The sequence below is a fragment of the Engystomops pustulosus genome, chromosome 2, assembly GCF_040894005.1.
Source record: "Engystomops pustulosus chromosome 2, aEngPut4.maternal, whole genome shotgun sequence".
NCBI lineage: Eukaryota > Metazoa > Chordata > Amphibia > Anura > Leptodactylidae > Engystomops > Engystomops pustulosus.
Window position 1 is genome coordinate 44482469 of NC_092412.1, and position 21221 is coordinate 44503689.

The 21221-nt window shown below is 39.0% G+C and overlaps 1 protein-coding gene across 1 annotated transcript in view; it reads left to right on the plus strand.

Moving 5' to 3' along the window:
• NBEA (neurobeachin) overlaps positions 1 to 21221 on the plus strand; it is a 429733-nt gene that overhangs the window by 376527 nt on the left and 31985 nt on the right. Inside the window, 2 exon segments of the mRNA XM_072134427.1 lie at positions 7414 to 7533; positions 19993 to 20145. Coding sequence (XP_071990528.1) covers positions 7414 to 7533; positions 19993 to 20145 — 273 coding nt within the window.

A 21221-nucleotide genomic window follows, 5' to 3' on the forward strand; every position in this document is an offset into this window, starting at 1 on the left:
AGTATCTGCCCCAATTTGGTGTATTTGTCTCGCCTGTCTTCATCTATGAGTGGGACGTATACACTTTAGGGTTACATTTTGTTAAGTTACATTTATCGTGACACATTGACTTCATCCGGATCCATCGCCCGTACATTGTCCACCCCTTTTACCATAAGCTGCTTAGTGACTAATTGTAAATTCCATTAACTTGTCAGGTGTCTGCTCCCTTCTCACACAATGTGCGATGTTATCTGTGAAATCAAATACCAAATTGTCTTGAAAATGTAAAAAATTCCTAGGAGCAGTTATTTGAGTGACACGTCCGTGTAAGAAGCAGCGACTGTGGTTATGAGGAAAGTCATGACTGATGTTGAGAGCCGTGCTCATACTGATGACTAATACTACAATGTAAAACACATGTTAGTTAGCCAGCACTGCTATTAACACTTCCCACACTCCGCAGCCCTGGCATGGCTCCTATAGTACACTTCCACTTACATTCTGAGTGTGTGTATATAATGTATACACATGTAGCACATTTAGGGGCTATTACAAATTTGACAATTCAATTTCAAAGATAGACAAAGACATGTAAAGGGAGATGAAGTATAACTTGGTCCGGGACTAGAGGATCTCCATTTCCTCACATAAGCGCATCCATGAATTGTGTCCAACAAAACAGACCATATCTAAGACAAAAAAAGTTTTTTTGTGTTTTAGATATGGTCTGTTTTGTTGGACACAATTCATGGATGAGTTTTGACAATTCAGTCGTGCTCTTTATATAGAACTTTTATAAAATATTTTTATCAGATGCCTTAGTCATCTTTTTTTATTATTTTCCGGATATTCAGATCACTATGGGCGCCCCAAGACCAAACAAAAAAAAACAACAAATATTTCGCTGCTTTAAGACTCCTCACAGACTTGCATGAATATTAAAATCTGATGGCGACATTATTTAGGGATTCATGCCGTGGGTATCATTGTTGGCACACACCTTCCCATGTTGATCATAATGAATGAAACAAGTAAACTGTCCAATCATGTGGGCCACATAAAACAAGGTGGCTAGTCTTGTGTTCTACATATGCGCTATAGGGCATTAGTACTTACTTTTTTGTGATATTTATTTAATTTATACTTCTCTTCTCCTTAAAATCATATACCGTATTTTATTTTGGCAAAGAATTTTATGTTGTAATGGTAGACAACATGTTGTTATGTTATTAGTAACATCAACCAGAATAGCAGATCAGTAGAACATTAAAAAAAACATTATAAAGAATAATAAAAAAGAACAAATAACTGCAGGGAAGGGTCATGTAAAATTTCTTTGCAAATCTCTACGGGCCACAGTTTGTTACTTTGAACTAAGCCCTGGTGACCCTGGTTTCATAGCACAAGGATATACTCATTCTACAGGACTGTGTAGCTCTCTGTTACTTGGCAAGGTGAGCGCATATGTGGATTCCTAGCTTTCCCACGTTCCCTTGTAATAATATCCAACTTTTCTCTAAGAAAAATAACACTCCAATGTATACCAAAAGTTTGTTTGTATGGGACATGGGTTATTAAGACCCTCTGGGGGAAACTAGGTTATCCTAAGCTCATTACAAATTCAGAAAAGATGCCAAGAACAGCAACCTAAAAAAGCCACATCACTCCTGAATCTCCTAGTGTGTTTATAGAAAGTGCAAGTTCATCTGTCCACTCCTGGTGCTGGACATGAAATATGTGTGCTTAGATTAGCATTACATTAGGGATATGTGCATTGGAGTTTTGCAGCAAGAAGGTTGAATCTGTAGGTTTTAGATTGTAAAAAAGTTGTTTTATTCAGTCCCGTAAGGGATTTTGAAAGCAAATCAAACTGAATAATAGCAATGTAATAAAGTATAATAAATACAAACCAAAAGTATAACGAGGATGTCCACTGGTTGTTTTAACCGGAAGACCCAGGCTAGTCGTCAAGGCTGGCTCCAGGTTTCAGTAGGCCCCTGAGCATCAGAGCCTCAGTGAGCCCCTATGCCGTGAACTCACGTGTCAGCATTAAAATTTGAGAAACAAAACAGTCCCCTGTTCCTGTTCGATTTAGTTAGACTGATTTATTGTACTCCAGTACTGAACTACCATAGGCCTTCTGATAAATTTGGCCCATCTCGCACATTGAACTTTTTACCAGCTAGGATCCAGAAAATTATAAATTCATGGTAAGTGTATTGGCTAACTACGGCCACTTAATTTATACTCCCCTCATCAATTCTTATTCAAGATGACTAGATCCCTGCTACTCTCTACTTCCTGTTCCGAAACAGCCAAATTGGCTGCCAATACCCTCTCAGCCAATCACTGGCTGAGGTGGATTTTTGCAGTGATTGGCTGAATGGGTTATGTCAAGACAGAAGCAGAAAGTGGTGAACACAAGGAACCTCAGCATCATGGGGGCATCATTAAGGTAATAATAAGCATTTTTAACCAATGTATTGATGGAAAACCTGCGAAAAAAATGAAATTAAACAAAAAAAACCTAAAGATTACTAAATAATTATTATGGTAGGAGCCTTACTATGACAACTTGCCAAATCAGAGGGAAAGATACCACTCGGGCCCAGCACCACAAATAAAACCCTCTACGTCTGTCTGGTAGTATCGCCTGTTACCCAAACAGATACCTACCCATTTTAAATACAAAAGTAGAAATGGTAAAAGTTATTAAAGTAGAAAATTAAACTATTACATTTTTATTAATTTTTATTTTTATTTTACAATAAATAATATATCACACCCTTACCAAACTCATACAATAAAATTATTGGGAGGGAATATATGTCATCGCCTTTATGTGATTTTTTTTCTATCTTCAAAATTCCATACAATTGTCACTTGTGCCGATTTGTGCCAAATTTACAGATTTTTCATGTGAATCCACACCTGGTCTTTTTCTATATGCTTACGCAAATCTTCTCCAGTCCCTCAGAAAAACACGTAAAGGGGTTTTCCCACAAACAAAAGTTAGTTCCTATCCACGGGGTAGGGCTTAACTTGCTGATCAGTGGGGGTGTCAGTGCTGAGACTCCCACAGATGGCGAAAAAGAGGGGACAGTCGGACTAACTGAGCAGACGGCTGTGCATGACCATTCTGCTTCATTAATCTCTATGGAGCTGACGGAGACCAGGGAGTGCGGCGCTCTGCATTTTCCGTCAGCTCCATAGAGATTAATGAAGCAGAATGGTCATGCGCAGCAGTCTGCTCCATTAGTCTGACGGAGGGACCAGCACCGAGACCCCCACTGTTCAGCAAGTTAGGCCCTGGATAATAATTCATACAAATCGTACATATTTTTTATGTAATGTTTATAATCAAAGAACAAAATCTGCAACATGCTCTGCAAAATAAATACATGAATAAACCGTTCCAAAGTTGTAAATATAAAAAACTTAAAGCTGGTGGATTGCAGCAAGGCAAAATGAAAAAAAAAATCCCTCTTGTTCAATCCAGAAATTTCTCTACACGCTACAGGCTATTTTTGTTGCTGGCTGCTTTGTTCCTTAATGGGTGACACGGAGCACAATTAATTTCCATGGCACTGCCAGTTTACAGCGTAACGTATGAAGGCAGCAGTAGCCTGGTAGCTTGGAGACCTGTCACTGCATGTTTTACACCAGAGCAGACTCTACTGACAAGAAGAAAATAAAAATAAATGAGCTTAGGACTGGGCCCGAGCCGTGTGGATTCAGAGGTACAAATTATGTGTGAAGAGATTTTAGGAATAATTATTACATGTTTGCAAGTAAAGTGATGGCATCTAATTTACTGCTGGACCAGACGTCTGTGTAAAATGGCCTCTGGATATAAAGGCCGGGGTAGAGAGAAAAGCTAGAGAATTCAAATATAAGATACTCTCAGAATTATGGATCCATGTAAAGCATTGTAGCTTTTTCTTATAAGACTACTTACATAGTACTTAGGCTACATTCACACTGTTGTTTCACGGACATGTCTCACCTCTATTTTATACAACAGTCTCACGATTCGATGATTTTCAATGTAGTCAAGTGCACTGATCCATATCTGTGTGTCACATCCGAAATTTTTTTTTTTTTAAAGAATGTCCAATTTTTCTGAGCATTTGTGGCCTGTGCCTTCCCATAGAGGTCTGTTGAGCTGTGAAGAATACTGATGCCACACAGGTGTCCATATGCTGTCTGTATTTATGGATTGGTTGCTAGGTACTACAAAATTAAGTGACTGGAACAAGCCCATGATAACATTTCCCAGCCTTCCATTTTCTGTAAATGCATTGGACATACAGATGACACACGGACCATAGTTGTGTCAATTCGGGGGAGAGAAACAGAGTACATATGTAGGACAGATACATGGAAATGGATGCGTTGTTTTTAGCCTATATAAAACTACATCCTTTGTGCATGTAGCCTAGGACAGGATACAGGGCATAGCATATGGCTGAGTGAAGAAGGGAGGGGAGTGAGTGCTTCCCTCTCCATCGAAAGCAGAGTGGTTTACAGTGCGGCCGCCCAGCTTGGTCACTGTGCAGTGAGACCCTGCAACCCATCAAGCATGTCCTAAAGTTTATTTTCGCTTATCTCTACTTAAAGGAGTTGTCCGAGAGTTTACAAATATTAGGAACCAGGCTGGGGCGGGCTTTCTTTAAAAAAAAAAAAAACAACGTCTTGTCAACTCCTCCATCGCTCCTGATATCCCGTGCCGTCTTCCGTCTGATCTGTGCCCCAGTTTGTTTATAGGGGCATGGAAGCTGTGCTCTGGGATCTTCCGGATGGCCAAAGTGACAGTCCTCTGTCACCTGGAAGCTCTCCTAGCACAACTTCTGCGCTCCGGTAAACAAACAGACAGCCACGGCATGGGACATCAGGAGTGAACGAGGAAGTGAGTACACGTTTATTTATTTATTTTTAAAAAGCCAGGTGAAGGATTGTAAACCAAGCACACTGTCATACTGTAGCGTGCCCCTCTGGCAGGAGCTGCTTTTTTTTAAACCTCTTATGTTGTGGTTTTACAATAAAAAGGCTTTCACTAGAGATGAGCGAGTATACTCGTCCGGGCTTGATGCTCGTTTGAGTATTAGCATACTCGAAACGGCTCATTGCTCGGACGAGTATTTCGCCCGCTCGAGATCGAGCATTTAATTAAGAAAACACAGTGAAGAACAGTGAAAAATACAATGAAAACAGTAAACACAGTGAACACAGGATCATTTAAGTGAAGAACAACGTGAAGAACACATTGCAGATGTTTCTGTACATCTGCTAACGTATCCGAAGACACGCGTGCCGAACGGTGTTCTTCACAATAGTATGTGAAGAACACATTGCAGATGTATGGAAACATCTGCAATGTGTTCTTCACACATATTGTTCTTCACATACTATTGTGAAGAACACTGCACACGTGTCTTCGGATAAGTTAGCAGATGTACGGAAACATCTGCAATGTGTTCTTCAGTGTTCTTTCAATGTGTTCTTTCAGTGAAAACATCTGCAATGTGTTCTTCAGTGTTCTTCTTTCAATGAAAAATGCTAGAGTCTCCTATTGACTTCAATGGGGTTCGTTATTTGATACAAGCACTCGAGCATTGGGAAAAGTTTGTCTCGAATAACGAGCACTCGAGCATTTTAGTGCTCGCTTATCTCTAGCTTTCACAATTATGCAAATGAGCCTGGTTGGCTAGATGCTCCATTGTCACCTATGGAGCCTGGAGCCCCTCACGCTCATTTGCATAATTTAAGCCTTTTTAAAAGAAAATACGACACAACAGAATAAGCTAAAAGAAGAGTAGATGGGGGCACACACCAGTATGGCAGTGTGCTTGTTTTACATTCTTCATGCTGATGGTAGATGTAGACTTTGTAGACTTTCTAGACGTAACTTTTCTGCAAACTTTCCTGATGTGTAACAAACATTCAATGCAATTTTCTAACCACTAATAGGAGGTATAATGTGAGACTAGCTTTACCCAGTCTACATTGGAACATTTTTAGTATAACTTCCCTTCTGTTTTATCGTCCTTCTGGTCAGTGGTGTGTCACTATACTATTTAATATTTATTTTATTGATGTATTCTTCTTGCTTATGTAGTATATGCATATTCCATCATTACTTATTGTAGTCTATCTTCTGTATGTTTTGATCTTTCCTTTATAACCAGTCCCTACCCCCCGGTTTAATTTAATTCTGAGTATATGTAAGTCTGATGTAAATTATCATTCCACTATTGCCTACTGTGCATGTGTAAGTAAATATAATTCATTATTTAAAAGCCTGGTAAGCAGATAATTCAGGCAGCATGCTGGTATAATCTACCCCCAGCTGTGGGTAAAACCGCATTGTGGAGTTAACACAACCGCTGTAAAGTCAGATTTGCATTTTCAGCTTCATACAGACACAATGCTGTGTATAGGGACCTGTTCAGTTTACAGGGTGTAATACTTAACATATGTAACATTAATTGAGCAGTATATATTGTATCTCCAGTGGAAGTTTTTGAATGGAGACTATCTTATAGTCCTCTCTAATTTCGTATTATATTGGTTTATGGATTTCCTTTACCTTATACTACCGTATGAGTTTTATCAGTCACGTAACTTAAAGCTGATGGGTCCTAATGCAAAGCCCTTGCCAGGTTCTTGACTGTAGTGGGATTTATAGTACCGGTCTTCTCATATGGAGAAGTGACACCTTATGGGCCCTGTAAGCCTCTTGGGGCCCTGTTATGATTGCACCCTGCGCACCCCCTCAAGTTACACCCCTGAGTTTTATTTGTTCTGGAATTACCATTGTCATTAGCAGCATGCCACAAATTTATGTTCATTGTGGTTTCAAGTTAGAATGGCTCGCGAAAGCCCAATATATGCTCAAAAAAGGTTTCCCACCAATCAAGTTAGGTCCTATCCACAGGATCACGAGAACGGGTGTCCGGGGTGTAAACATAGAATTTTCTATAGAAAGACCTCAATCAGAGATCTAGAAAACTGCAAGTAACTGATACAGGAAATATATTGAAAAATTGTAAAACTTTTTCTTACACAAACCATATCAATTATTTGATGAGGGTGGACATCAGTTTCAATTGGATCCCAATGAATCGATTTCGATTGGGGTCCTTCAAGTTTTCTTCAAGTTTTCAAGACTAAGCTATAATTTCAGTTGTTAATAAAATGACCCTGGTAAACAAAGTATGAACAAAAGCTTTATGTAATGACATCATTTTATCACCACTAATTTCTCTGTCGGGTTAACACAACACAATATTGTGTGTGATGATCCTGAAAAAGACAAAAAGTTATCTGATGGTTGTACGGTTAGAGTTTATCTTGCCGCTGTAGAACATTGATGTTTTCTTCTCAGATGCCCATCTCATGGAGTGCCCGCTTCTTTTTGTCCTTTTACAGGAACCCTTTACAACATTTTTCCTGAATGCCAACGAAAGCAAGTTTGACCATCCTGACAGGACGTTCTCTGCTGTGGCAAGGTCATGGAGGAACAGCCAAAGAGACACCTCTGATGTAAAGGTAAGCTGCAAGTTAGTTGGTGGTTACAAAATATGTGCAATAAAACATTACACATTGTGGCGCCAGCGCAAACTTCCTAATTCATTCCTCTTCTGTGTGGTGTGGGATTCCCTTAAAACATTTTTGGGAACTTTATTTTATTGATTCACAAAAGGCATTGATATTATTTGGCCATAATATGGAAGTGTCTGGTGGGGGGAAGGTGGGAGGAACCACGAGTAGATATAGCAGTGCAATGTTTTTGTCTCATGAAATGGAGACATGTGATATAAGACGGTACAAGAATTTAGCATGCAAAATATATATATATATTCTTATTGAATACATATTCATAGATTTATATATTCATTTTTTTTTGTTTGGTACGTGGACATGATTTCTCACCATAATTACTTGGCACTAAATAATCACAATTACTAACGAACTTTCAATAATTATTTCCCTCTTCACACCAACTCCACACCAAGTGGGCATGAAGGGGGCACAGTCGGCAGTGGCACTGCGCACTTGCTATAGCCATTTTAGTGCGTGAAAGTGTGCAGCGTACACCCTAGGCCAATTCTCGCTCTGTAAATACTGTATATACTCGAGTGTAAGCCGACCCAAGTATAAGCCGAGGCCCCTAATTTTACCACAAAAACCTGGGAAAACCTATTGACTCGAGTGTAAGCCGAGGGTGGGAAATGCATTGGTCACAGCCTCCCCAGTATATAGCCTGCCAGCCCCCTGACCCAGTATATAGCCAGCCCCCTGCCCCAGTAAACAGCCAGGCCCCTGCCCCTGTAAATAGCCAGCAGCGGGGGAAGCTGAAAAGGTGAGTTTTGATATATTTTTTTACTCGAGTATAAGCCGAGTTTGGGTTTTCAGCACATTTTTTTGTGCTGAAAAACTAGGCTTATACTCAAGTATATATGGAAAGCTTTTTTTTAATAAAGACAAGCTCTGATTGGTTAATGGTGATCAACATAGCAACTTTTGGAAACGAAAACCCACTGTGGTAAAGCAAAAAAATAAATAAAACTTTTTTGCTCAAAACAGCCCATCACAGGACAGCTTTAATTTTTTTAATTGCTGTGGTAAAATGTAATCTGCTCTGTGATTGGTTTCCTTATAGCCGGTTTTAATAAATCTATGCAGTGCAGTCAGCCTTTATAGCTGAACATCCATTGAAGGAGGGACGGACAGTAAAAAAAAAAAAAACTAAATGTAACACCAGCTCCTAAATCTCACCATTTTTTCATGATTCTAGCTCATGTCGTAAATCTGTTAGCATGTCATTGGGAGCCCTATAACGCGGCCTCTCATCTATCCCCATAAAGTGATTGGTCAGGAAGTTGTTATCGCGCTGAACATCTGTACGAGGAATAATTTGGAGGGCCGTCTAGAAATTCTCCAAGAATTATTGTAGCCGTTTAAAACAATTGATGTTTGTTTGATGTCGAGTGCTAAAGGTTTTTTCTGCTTCTATTAAAATTTCTGCTTTCATTTAGATCAAATGTTTGTGTGACTGATGCAAAAAGAAAGACCCAATAAATTCTGCTTTCCTGCTGTTAACTCAATATTTGGTCTAGTCCATAAAACAGCAGGAATTGGATTTGACCTTAAAGTGTCATATTGTGGCGGTTCACCCAGCACTGAGCTCGTGTTGCCCGGGGCAATTAATAAAGCATTAATGACAAGATCCATTTAAATTGTGGGTTCTCTCTCTTCAGCCTCAGCTTTTACCTCTCTTGCCTGGGGATATTATGCAACAAGGCGCATAAGATTAATCCAGCCAGCGCACGGCACGGAGAATCTGATGGAGAAGTCCCGTTATTGCTCTGTTTGCAAGTCATACACGTTTAATGTTAAACATGATAAAAAGCCAAAGCTTCATTTTCATCATTTGTCATTACATTTATATTGTCTCCGTGTGTGATTTACGCCTGACGCTTAATAGTGCTTACGCTTTCCAGTCAAGTACGTTGGAGATTTTCTTGCTCACAAAACCCTGTAAACTGTTTTGCCTACACGAGAGATAAACACCATGAATATTTCATGCGCCAGACAATAAATGCAGGCTGTAGAGGAGACTGAGACGTACCCAATGGGGCCTATCAAGGCAATGTATTTTATATTGCTTCTATAGTTATGTTGGATTGCTTCAGGCCCATTCCACCATTTTTATCAATAGCTACCGTCTTCTTCTATACTACATTGTCCAGAGTCCATTCTCGTAGTGGGGGAGGAGCTGTTAAGTCAGATTGATTTTTATGGTCGCTGTTTTTACATTAAAGGGAATCTACCATCAAAATCCAGCGTGATAAACCAGGAACACTTACTCATAGATCCAGGCACTGTGACTGTTGTAATCTTCTTCTTATTGTTGTTGTTTATATCTTCATTTTTGTTATCAATGGCCTCTTTCCTTCAAAAGTTAATTATTACAATTATGCCAAAGAAGTGCTCCAGGGGGTGTTACCAAAGCCCCTCCATGCTGAAGCTTCATAGGCTGTTACACTGTGCAGAATAACTTCCCACCTCCTACTGTGTGCTAAAACTCCATGTGAGTTTACAGCTGTGGTGGGAATCAGACGTGCACCGGCCCTGTAACAGCCTGTGAAGCTACAGCATGCCCCCTAGTTCACTTCTGGCTCATTAGCATAATTGTAAAAGTTGATATTAGAAGGAAGGAGGGCATGTAGAACAACTATAAGATGATTACTAGAGTCACCACAGTATCGGAACAATCTTTCTGAAGTAATGCTATGAATATAGCCATCAGTCCATAAAACCTTTTAGGATACTTAATTTCTAATAATCTATTATTGGTTTATACAAATAAATACTCACAAGTATATCCACGTGTCATGATTTTGCCTATACTAAGACTTTTCTCCATATGCTGTCTATTGATACGACAAGGACAAATTGATTTATATGGGTTCATACACATGCCTATGGTTTAGACGACTCTATAAACAAGCAGTGTTTTTTGCTGGCATAGGCATGGGAGAACCTCACACATCGGAGACAAGCGGACCACAAACAATGGACCACCGGTTTGATGTTTGGATTAAAAAATGGAAAACGATCCCAGAAAAGCAATTAAAAATTCTTGATTTATTTCATACGTGTTAAAAATTAACAGGTTGGTATTGCAATCCATACTGGCTCACGCGTTTCGGACAACTTAAATCACAGGCTATGACTAAGGGCACACAATTTGTATAAGTCACCTGAAACGCATCAGCCAGTATGGATAGCAATACAGGCGGTCCCCTACTTATAAACACCCGACTTACAGAGGCCCCTAGTTACAAACGGACCTCTGGATGTTGGTAATTTACTGCACTTTAGCCTTAGGCTACAATAAACAGCTATAACAGTTATCACAGGCGTCTGCAATTAAGGTTTATTATTAATCCTGGTTCTTATGACAATCCAACATTTTAAAAATCCAATTGTCACAGAGACCAAAAAAAAATTGTCTGGAACTACAATTATAAAATATACAGTTCTGACTTACATACAAATTAAACTTAAGAACAAACCTACAGAACCTATCTTGTATGTAACCCGGGGACTGCCTGTACCAACCTGTTAATTTTTAACATGTATTGTGGTGCTAGGATCTATTTTCGTTTTTTTAAGCAAGGTTATGTGGCTGCAGTCAAGGCAGCAATGAACCTGCGCATCAGAAATTTTTTTTTAGTGAAGTTCAGCTGTGGTCAGTAGGCTGTTTGGTGAGCTGTACAACTCCACTTACTTCTATAGTATATCTACATTTTTTGTTGTTCAGAGCTCAATAAAACGCACAGGAACTTTGACATTTTTGTATAAGGATACACAGATTTCTGCCGATTACTCTTCGATAATTTTTTGCAATATTGACATGAATCGGAGAAGATTTTTTTGTCCAGTCTAAAGAACAGGATTAGAAAAACTTCTTCACTGCTTATTTGTTGGACCTTTAATCCTCAACAGAGAATGCAATTTATGATTATAATTTAGAATTAAATTGTGTAAAGGTCAATTTTCCAATATAATGTTAAGATAATATATATACAAGCCTGCGGGGAATCATGAACTGTATACTCCTGCCCTGAGAATCAATTAGCAAACAGTAGGCTGTTTTATGATGGTCTCGAGGGCAACAGGGAAAAAGCACCAATTGAGATACGTAGTTTTTATAAGATAATAATGTAGAAATTTAAAAAATAACTAATTTCTCCAATGCATCAAAGGTAAAATATATTTAGACTCCTACAAATATTCTTGATTATAAATATCCTACAATTTTATGTTTACACTATGTAATTCTGTGTCTCCATAACAACAGACTACAAATAATAAACCCCTAGTAGTCTGATCCTACAGTTATATTGTTATCTGTTATAGTGTGTGTGACTACAGGGAACGTTTGTAGTCTGTTACTATGGAAATACATATATTTGCATAGCAGCTGTAAATAAAGTATATACCATATATACTCGAGTATAAGCCTAGTTGAAAAAACCCTAACTCGGCTTATACTCGAGTCAAGGAAAAAAACAAAAAGTGAACTCACCGACTGATGCTCCCTGGCACCATTGCGGCTCCGACATCGGGTCCTGGTCCGTCACAGTCTTTGTGACGTCAGCCGCATTGGCACACACTATAACGTCAGCTTGCGGCTGACGTCATGGTGCCTGCGATAGACCGGGAGGGGCTGGCAGGGTATATACTCAAGGGGGCAGGCAGGCGGGCTATATTCTCGAGGGGGCAGGCATGAGGGCTATATACTTGTGGGGGCTGGCAGGCTATATACTACAGGGGCTGGCTATACACTATAGGGGTTGGAAGGCTATATACTCCAGGGGGCTGGCAGGCTGTATACTGGGGGGCTGTGAACAATGCATTTCCCACCCTCAGCTTATACTCGAGTCAATAGGTTTTTCCAGGTTTTTTGTGTCAAAATTAGGGGTCTCGGCTTATACTCGGGTGGGCTTATACTTATTATATAATAATATATTTACATACAAACCTGTTTACACAATGTATTTTAACAGTGAAAATAATCCATTTACATATTCATACTGAATTTTTTTTAAATCTACTCTTGATTTTCAATTTAGAAGAATTTTTGAAATTCTTATAATATAACTTTTTTAATAATTGGATATATATATATATATATATATATATATATATATATATATATATATATAATAAAATCAATTCTTTGAGTAGGAAAAGTTAAAGATTTATTTCTCCTATTTTTCCTTATTGGTAATGAAAAGAATATGGAAGAAGAATTATCGCTCATAGAATGACCTTTCAGGAAGCAAGTCACCCGGAAACGACCTCAGCTTGGTCAGCCGTCTGACTGCTTTTCCTCTCCCTTCCCCCTCCTTCGTTCCTCTGTAACAGATGACATCTAAAGAGCCTACTGTTGAGCATTAATCTGGCCTGAAGCTTCTGAAAATTGTTATATTACTTTCTGGATATTATTTGTCGCTACTCGAAAAGGTAGTTGTGACAAGATGTCATTAAGGTGATATAGTGTAAATTAATACAGTTAATGGAGATGACCAGGTCTGACTTACTGACCCATAGTGCTGGCTCATTCCAGCTTAATAGATGCCTAGGGATCAAGTTTTGAAGAAAAGAAATATGGCAGCCATAAAGCCGCCTTGTGATAGATGGTTTAGAGAGTGAAAAACGCCTCCTTAGGATTTCATTTCATAGAGCGGCTATAAAAACAGTAGGCTTTTGTGGCAAGATGTATTAAAATGAAACGTCAGCTTTGATTCAGGGAGTATAGAGTTTTGATAGTGTTAATAGTCGTCTTTTATCACTCCGAGACATTCTTGAAAGTCTCTTTAATTTTTCAACAGCTCCGGGCTGTCACAAGCCTGTAAATAAGAAATGTGTTGGGGATGTGTCTCGTCCATTGTGCTATTAGCTGTATTATAGGCTTTATTAAGCTGTATCTGGATCACATTTACACATGTGACATGTCACTTATCAGATGCTTTATAGCTGCACCTCAGCCCTTCCTACCATATATATAGATATATCATTTTTTTTTTCTTTTCTTGATTCATTAATTTAACCCATAGACTAGCTTTTAGAAGATTTATATTGACTGTGTCCACAAATTGATCGATAAAAATATGTGTGTCTGTAACTTAGATTTATTAAATAGAAATACTACATCCTACCATTTGTATATACATTGGTCACTATGCCTAATAATAAACTGAAAATTGGATCTCTTCCCCATGCAATATACATAGATTATACACTGACCCGTCATCACATCACTAGTGACAACAGATGATGTCACAGCTTATATCCTCTCCCTGTAAAATGACCTCTATATAGATAACACTGACCCATCATTACATCACTACTGACAATAGATGTCACAGCTTATCTCCTCCTCCTCCCTGTACAATGACCTCTATATAGATAACACTGACCCATCATTACATCACTACTGACAATAGATGATGTCACAGCTTATCTCCTCCCCTGTACAATGACCTCTATATAGATAACACTGACCCATCATTACATCACTACTGACAATAGATGATGTCACAGCTTAGCTCCTCCTCCTCTCTGTATAATGACCTTTATATAGATAGAACTGACCCATCATTACATCACTACTGACAATAGATGTCACAGCTTATCTCCTCATCCTCTCTGTATAATGACCTTTATATAGATAACACTGACACATCATTACATCAGTACTTACAATAGATGATGTTACAGATTATCTCCTTCTCCTCCCTGTACAATGACCTATATATAGATAACACTGACCCATCATTACATCACTACTGACAATAGATGTCACAGCTTATCTCCTCCCCCTCCCTGTACAATGACCTCTATATAGATAACACTGACCCATCATTACATCACTACTGACAATAGATGATGTCACAGCTTATCTCCTCCTCCTCCCTGTACAATGACCTCTATATAGATAACACTGACCCATCATTACATCACTACTGACAATAGATGATGTAAACAGCTTATCTCCTCCTCCCTGTACAATGATCTCTATATAGATAACACTGACCCATCATTACATCACTACTGACAATAGATGATGTCACAGCTTATCTCCTCCTCCTCCCTGTACAATGACCTCTATATAGATAACACTGACCCATCATTACATCACTACTGACAATAGATGATGTCACAGCTTATCTCCTCCCCCTCCCTATACATTGACCTCTATATAGATAACACTGACCCATCCCATCATTACATCACTACTGACAATAGATGATGTCACAGCTCATCTCCTCCCTGTACAATGTCCTCCATATAGATAACACTGACCCATCATTACATCACCACTGACAATAGATGATGTCACAGTTTATCCCCTCCTCCTCCCTGTACAATGACCTCTATATAGATAACACTGACCCATCATTACATCACTACTGACAATAGATGATGTCACAGCTTATCCCTTCCTCCTCCCTTTACAATGACCTCTATATAGATAACACTGACCCATCATTACATCACTACTGAAGTAGCTACAGTGGTAGCAACCATAGCAGCTGCTCTGAATCCCGCAGTGTTAGACTACATTCACACATGTATGGGGGACGTATATACCGCCGATATACGTCCCCCATACATTTCTATGGGCTCACAGCCCTGTATGGGAGCGGTACGGTGCAGCACGCATGCGGCACCGTACCGCTCCGTAGCCCGGGAAAAGATAGGACATACTGCAGTACGGCGGGCGTGTGAATGTAGCCTTAAGGGGACCTCGCATCTGACCTGACACAGTAAAAAATGGAGGATGTGCAGCACCATTATACAGGCAGTCCCTGGGTTACGTACAGAATAGGTTCTGTATGTTTGTTCTTAAGTTTGTATGTTAGTCGGAACTACATATTTTATCATTTATTTTATTTTGTAGATCCAGACAAATTTTTTTTTGGCCTCTGTGACGATTGGATTTTAAAAATGTTGGGTTGTCATAAGAGCCAGGATTAACACTAAAGCTTCATTACAGACACCTGTGATAACTGTTACAGCTGTTTATTGTAGCCTAGGACAAAAGTACAGTGAATTACCAATTACCAGAGGTCCGATTGTAACTAAGGGTCATCTGTAAGTCGGGTGTTCTTAAGTAGGGGACCGCCTGTATACATATTATTCTGCACATTGTACCGTATACTGGGGCAGATTTATCAAGTTGTCTGAAAGTCCGAATATTTCTAGTTGCCTATGGCAACCAATCACAGCTTCCCTTTAAAATATTCATGAGCACTGGTAAAAGGAAAGCTGAGCTGTGATTGGTTGCCATGGGCAACTAGAAATATTCTGACTCTCAGACAGCATGATAAATCTGCCCCATTATGTTTATAACAGTGCACATCCTCCACAGTACACAGCATGAATCAACAGGACTGGGTATCTGTCATCTCTAATTCCTGCCATGCAACTGGGACAGATCTGTATATATAAGTGCATAAATATGTGCGCATAAGTGTATAAATGTGTGAGTATACAAATATGTATATTTTCTGGGGCGGTAAGGGGCCCCATTCAAAAATCTTCTGTGGGGCCCTGCCTTTCCTAGTTACACCACTGCCCGCAGCCCTCACTAAATAAGTAAGTAAGTAATGTCTCCAAAACCCCCAGTAACGTCCCCCACAGCCCTCACTAAGAAGGTCTCAACAACATTTTTTTGGTATTATTTATTTCCTGTGTTATAAAGACATATGTGAATTTCATACGTAATGGAATCTGGTTGCATTGATTTCAATAAGAATCCACATTGATGGCCATGAGAAGAAACATATTGCTGCAATTTCTGTGATTTTTTTTTTTCTTGCACCATAATCTTGAGTATGGCTTTGTGACAATAACAAGACTAGGATGTGCAAAGTATTAAGTCAAGCTGCTGACCCCCAAGGCCATATAGACATAAGATTACTGTACAAGGACTAGTGTTCCCAATATATGCACCTCAGTGATTTTTAGATATGTATTTTAGCAATGTAATAACCATTTACCGTTCTGTTCCTTCTAATGGGTTCTCTGCTAATACCTACTAATTAGATTTAGGAAATGCTTGCTATTCTTATCTAATGGATGTAGCACTGGTTATCTGCAGAGCATCTCTTTGTAGATTCGCCCTAATGATGGAGTTCATTTTGGGAAAGCTGATTAACAGTGATTTGGTTCTTTGCCACAGTAGAATTACTATCATATGCACATTGTGGCTGGAGTAGTGCATGTATGAAGTGTACATATCCTGTATGTTGTGTGTGTTATAACGAATAACACCACTACTATGCACTATCCTATAGAGATAAAGGGACAGCATTAACAGTGGCACCCCTGCTATAGTAGCAGTTACAAGCTGTAGTGGCTCTTGACGTGATATCACTGCCAAGTCTCTGCTCCAGTCTCTGCTTTGTGTTGAACTGGAGCACCAGAGAGGGTATATTTTAGCAAAGAGTATTTTCCTACATGTGTGTGTAATTTGAAGTGCTGGGGTTTAAAGGAAACCTGTCATCGCATTTTTTACAAATAGTGACAGGTTCCCATAGAACCCTATAAACTAAAAGCCACCCTTCTTGTAGCTAAAAATTGTTTCCCTCACATCCCCATAAAATCAGCTTTGTTATTTTGCCTGGTATCTAGCCAGGTCCTGAGCAAGTCAGAGGAGGCATGTCCTCCCATTCTCAGTAATTTCTACTCCTCTCCATGCTGCCTCCTCACTATTCAGCATTTCATGTCATGTGACCAGAGTGATGTCATCCAAGATCCTTTACACACTAAAATTTGCAAAATCTACCGCATGTATGTATTTGATTACATGAAACCACAGCATGCCTCCATGGACTTCTACTCCACCCCATGCCTTCATGGAGGCTACTGTGATTTCATGTGATCAGATAAGTACATGGGGTAGATTTTGTAAGTGTTAGTGGGTAGAGGACCTTGGATCACATCCCTCTGGTCACATGACATGAAGTGCTGAATGATGAGGCGGCGGCGTGGGGCGTATGGAGGACTCGTTGGTTGCCAGGTAAGATCAACAAAATTGATTTTATGGGAACATGAGGAAAGCAATTTTTAACTAAAAGAAGTGTTATATTTAGTTAATAGGCCTCTGTGACCCTGTCACTAGCTGAATTTCTGAAAAATGTGGTGACAGCTTCTTTTTTTTCTTTCTGTTGACAGATTTTAAGTTATCTAGAATTCCCTAATTTATGCGAAATCTCACCTGTTAAGCTATAAAAAAAAAAATCTCCTCAACAGTCATGTGAAAATTACCAGAGGAGAATTTTATTTTGATTCTGAGTCAAGTTTAAAAACTGTCACTTCAAACACATCTTAATTTTTATAGTACCTAGAAGCTTGCTACTTGTGTCATATTAATATTGATATACTGAGAACCTTTAAAGGGAACCTGTTATCAGCAATTGCCCTAAAAACACTACAAGTATATTGTCAAGCAGCGTTAAAAAAACCTTCTATTTTTTTTTCTTTCATGTTCCAGTGTGGTGGCATCATCCAGAAAATGAACTTTATAGTGAGATGTAAATTGGCTTCATAAAGTCAAGGAGGCGGAGATTTTAACACATAACACAGGGTGGGGAACTTTGAACACACTCTCTGCTCTGTGATTGACAGCACGCATCAGACTTCAGGACATCTGTTTAGTGATGTCTCCGGATGCAGGATGTCAATTACAGAGAAGAAAGCTTGACTTTAGTGTTAAACTCTCCTCCTTGACTTTATACAACCAGTTTACTTTTCACTTCAAAGTAGATTTTCTAGATGATGCCACCGCACTGGGTCATGAAAGAAACATGATCCGGAAGGTGTTCAGCTGCTTGACAATATACTGGTGGTGGTTTATTAGGTCAATTTCTGCTGACAGGTTCCCTTAGAAGAGTAAACCTTCACCACCTTTATTAAATCCAACTTTTTGCTTTCTTTAATTCAGTGGAACAATACTTTAATAAAGTATTGTTCCTCTAATGGAAAAACTGCAATAATTTCTTAAGTCCTTGCAGCCTCAGACTTCTTATATGACAGAGGAGAGCCTCATTGGCACATTTTTAGAGTGGTACCAGTACCTAATATGCGAATTGGGCTCTTTGCTGTCATGTTGCTGCTCCTAGGGTGGAGCAGAGAGTCTGGCTCCACCCTTCTGGCAGTAAAGATCTAATAATGATATTAATTGCTTCTATTAGTTAGCTAGGGTAAAATTTCCAACTACAACAAAATCAGTGCAGCTTCACTTATTAAAGGGGTTGTACCAACTATTGAAGTTATCTCATATCCACAGGAAATGATCATGAGGGTCTGATTGCTGGGACAGACCCACGTTCTCTGATTGCTAAGAGTCCAGTTCTTGTGAATGTGGGGATCCCAGACCTGTCTGTTATATGAGATTCTTCATATATTACATTAATGGACCTATATGACATAATACTCTCTGTAGTAGACTCGCAGCAGCTGGTTAGATGATTTTGGACTGATGAGTTTTAAGGAAGGTCTGACTGAGTTCTTACTAAGTGAACTCTATATTGTAGAGCAAAGTTAAGTGGTCAGTTTCTCTTACTAAGTGACTTTTAATGTTACCAATGAGCGGTTTTGATGTTTCCTATGTGGCTTTTACATGGGATAAATGGTTCTCAGATTTCCTAAGTTGCAGTGTATTTTCTATCCTGTTCCAACATAGATGGACAGAATGCTTAAAGGAGCCTTGATGAGTAAATTCAATACATATCTAGAGATCACTGGGGTGAGGTGGGGTGATGGGAAGATCCTCTTATACCAATTCCTATAAATAAAGCACCAACACTTGGAGGAGCTTATAAAGGGGGTTTTTGGGTATGTTTTTCAGGGTTTTCGTTGATTTGAAGCTGTGAGATCCAGGAAATACGTAGGATAAAGTTCTTTCTCTTCTGGAAACGCCAACACTCTAGTCTAATGACTCTGCCTGGTTTTTAGCTTTGTATGAAGGGGTTCTGAGTTGTAACAGAACCAAGCAGAGTGTGAATGATACTATTATTTAAAAAGCTTTAATAGTGGAAACTTCCTTTGAAGAGGACCTTTACATTTTCCTTATTGGTCTGTTATCGTTATTATTTTTGATGATTCTTTATATGTTTTTATTATATATATATTTTTTATATTATTCTAAGTAAGTGATGAGCACATCTCAGTCTATATTATCATATCATTGTGCCATTTCCTCTGTTCTGCAAATTTTTGAGTATATTGGGAAATTTTTCCTTTTTTTTTATATTTAAAAACCAGAAATCGAAGATCCACTCAATAAACCGCTCCGATTGTGGTTTTGTCTGCGGGAACTCTTGGACCCTTTTGTCATTGACCCCTGAATTTGTTCTTCCTAACCAGCATTCTCCAGGATATATTCATAATTTTTAATGCAACCCTCATGTATTTGTTCTGTAGGAGCTGATTCCTGAATTCTACTACCTACCCGAGATGTTTGTAAACAGCAATGTCTATAACTTTGGCGTTCGGGATGATGGCAATGCAGTTAATGATGTTGATCTCCCGCCATGGGCAAAGAATCCTGAAGACTTTGTTCGTATTAACAGAATGGTAAGAAAGTTTTATAAAGTGCATCTATGTTCTGCTGTGAGGTCTTTCTGTATCAAATGATGATTAATTCTAAAACCTTATTTTGAAGTAAACTACAGCAAACTACTACTAAAAATTTCTGGTTGAATGTCCCTACAACTACATTGAATGTTTATAATTTATCTATTTTATCTTTACATGATATCTTTATAAAAATGCTGAGAATCTGCCGCACATTCATTCGAGGAAGGTTCACCAAATTGACCAGATGGATAAGTCCCATTGTACCGCAAAGGCAATGTCTTGAATACAGGTGGATGGAGCGTTGGGCAACTCCTTTAAATATTATGCAAAACCATAAATTCTGAAAAACTCCTTGGGGGTGGGGGTGGCAAATAATAAGTTCCCCTAGATTACTCCGGCTTCTGGTTTCTTGCATTGCACCTGTACCCTGGTTTTCAGCACCTTGGCTGTTAGTTCCTGACTTTTTACGTGATGTCTTATGGCCTGAGGAGGCCATGGATAAGCCCAATTGGGTCGGTGACTCCTCCAGTGCTTTGTTTCTGTGCTGGGCATGAAGACTAGAAGTACTGACCCAACATGCAAAACGGGAGCTAGAGCAGAGTAAGGGGCAAGAGGGTATTTTAAAATTTAGGACATACATAATACAAAAACATTACAATGTAGTGTAGGTTTCCAAATACTTTACCTAACACCCAACTACTGAGATTGTTGGAGCCCGATTGCATCTGTGGTAACTACAAATCTATCAGAGCTCTGATTATACGCTGACACCACATATTATAGGACTGCAGGCACACATACTGTATTATTTTTTTATCTTATAAACCTCAAATTACTGTAATGCCTAACTATCTTGTATATAATCCATAAATTTCCTTTTAGTCTGAGCCACCATTACAGCACAGCAGTATTCGGTGCGTTATACTTGTAGTTATCTTGGTTTAGCTGGGTGAGTATGGGAGGAAATATCCAGATTATACATTGGGAGATGTCGTTGTGCTCTCCTTTACCCATAGGATCTAGTCTGATTACTACTCATGAAACATTAATAAAGTATTGTGTTCAATGCTAAC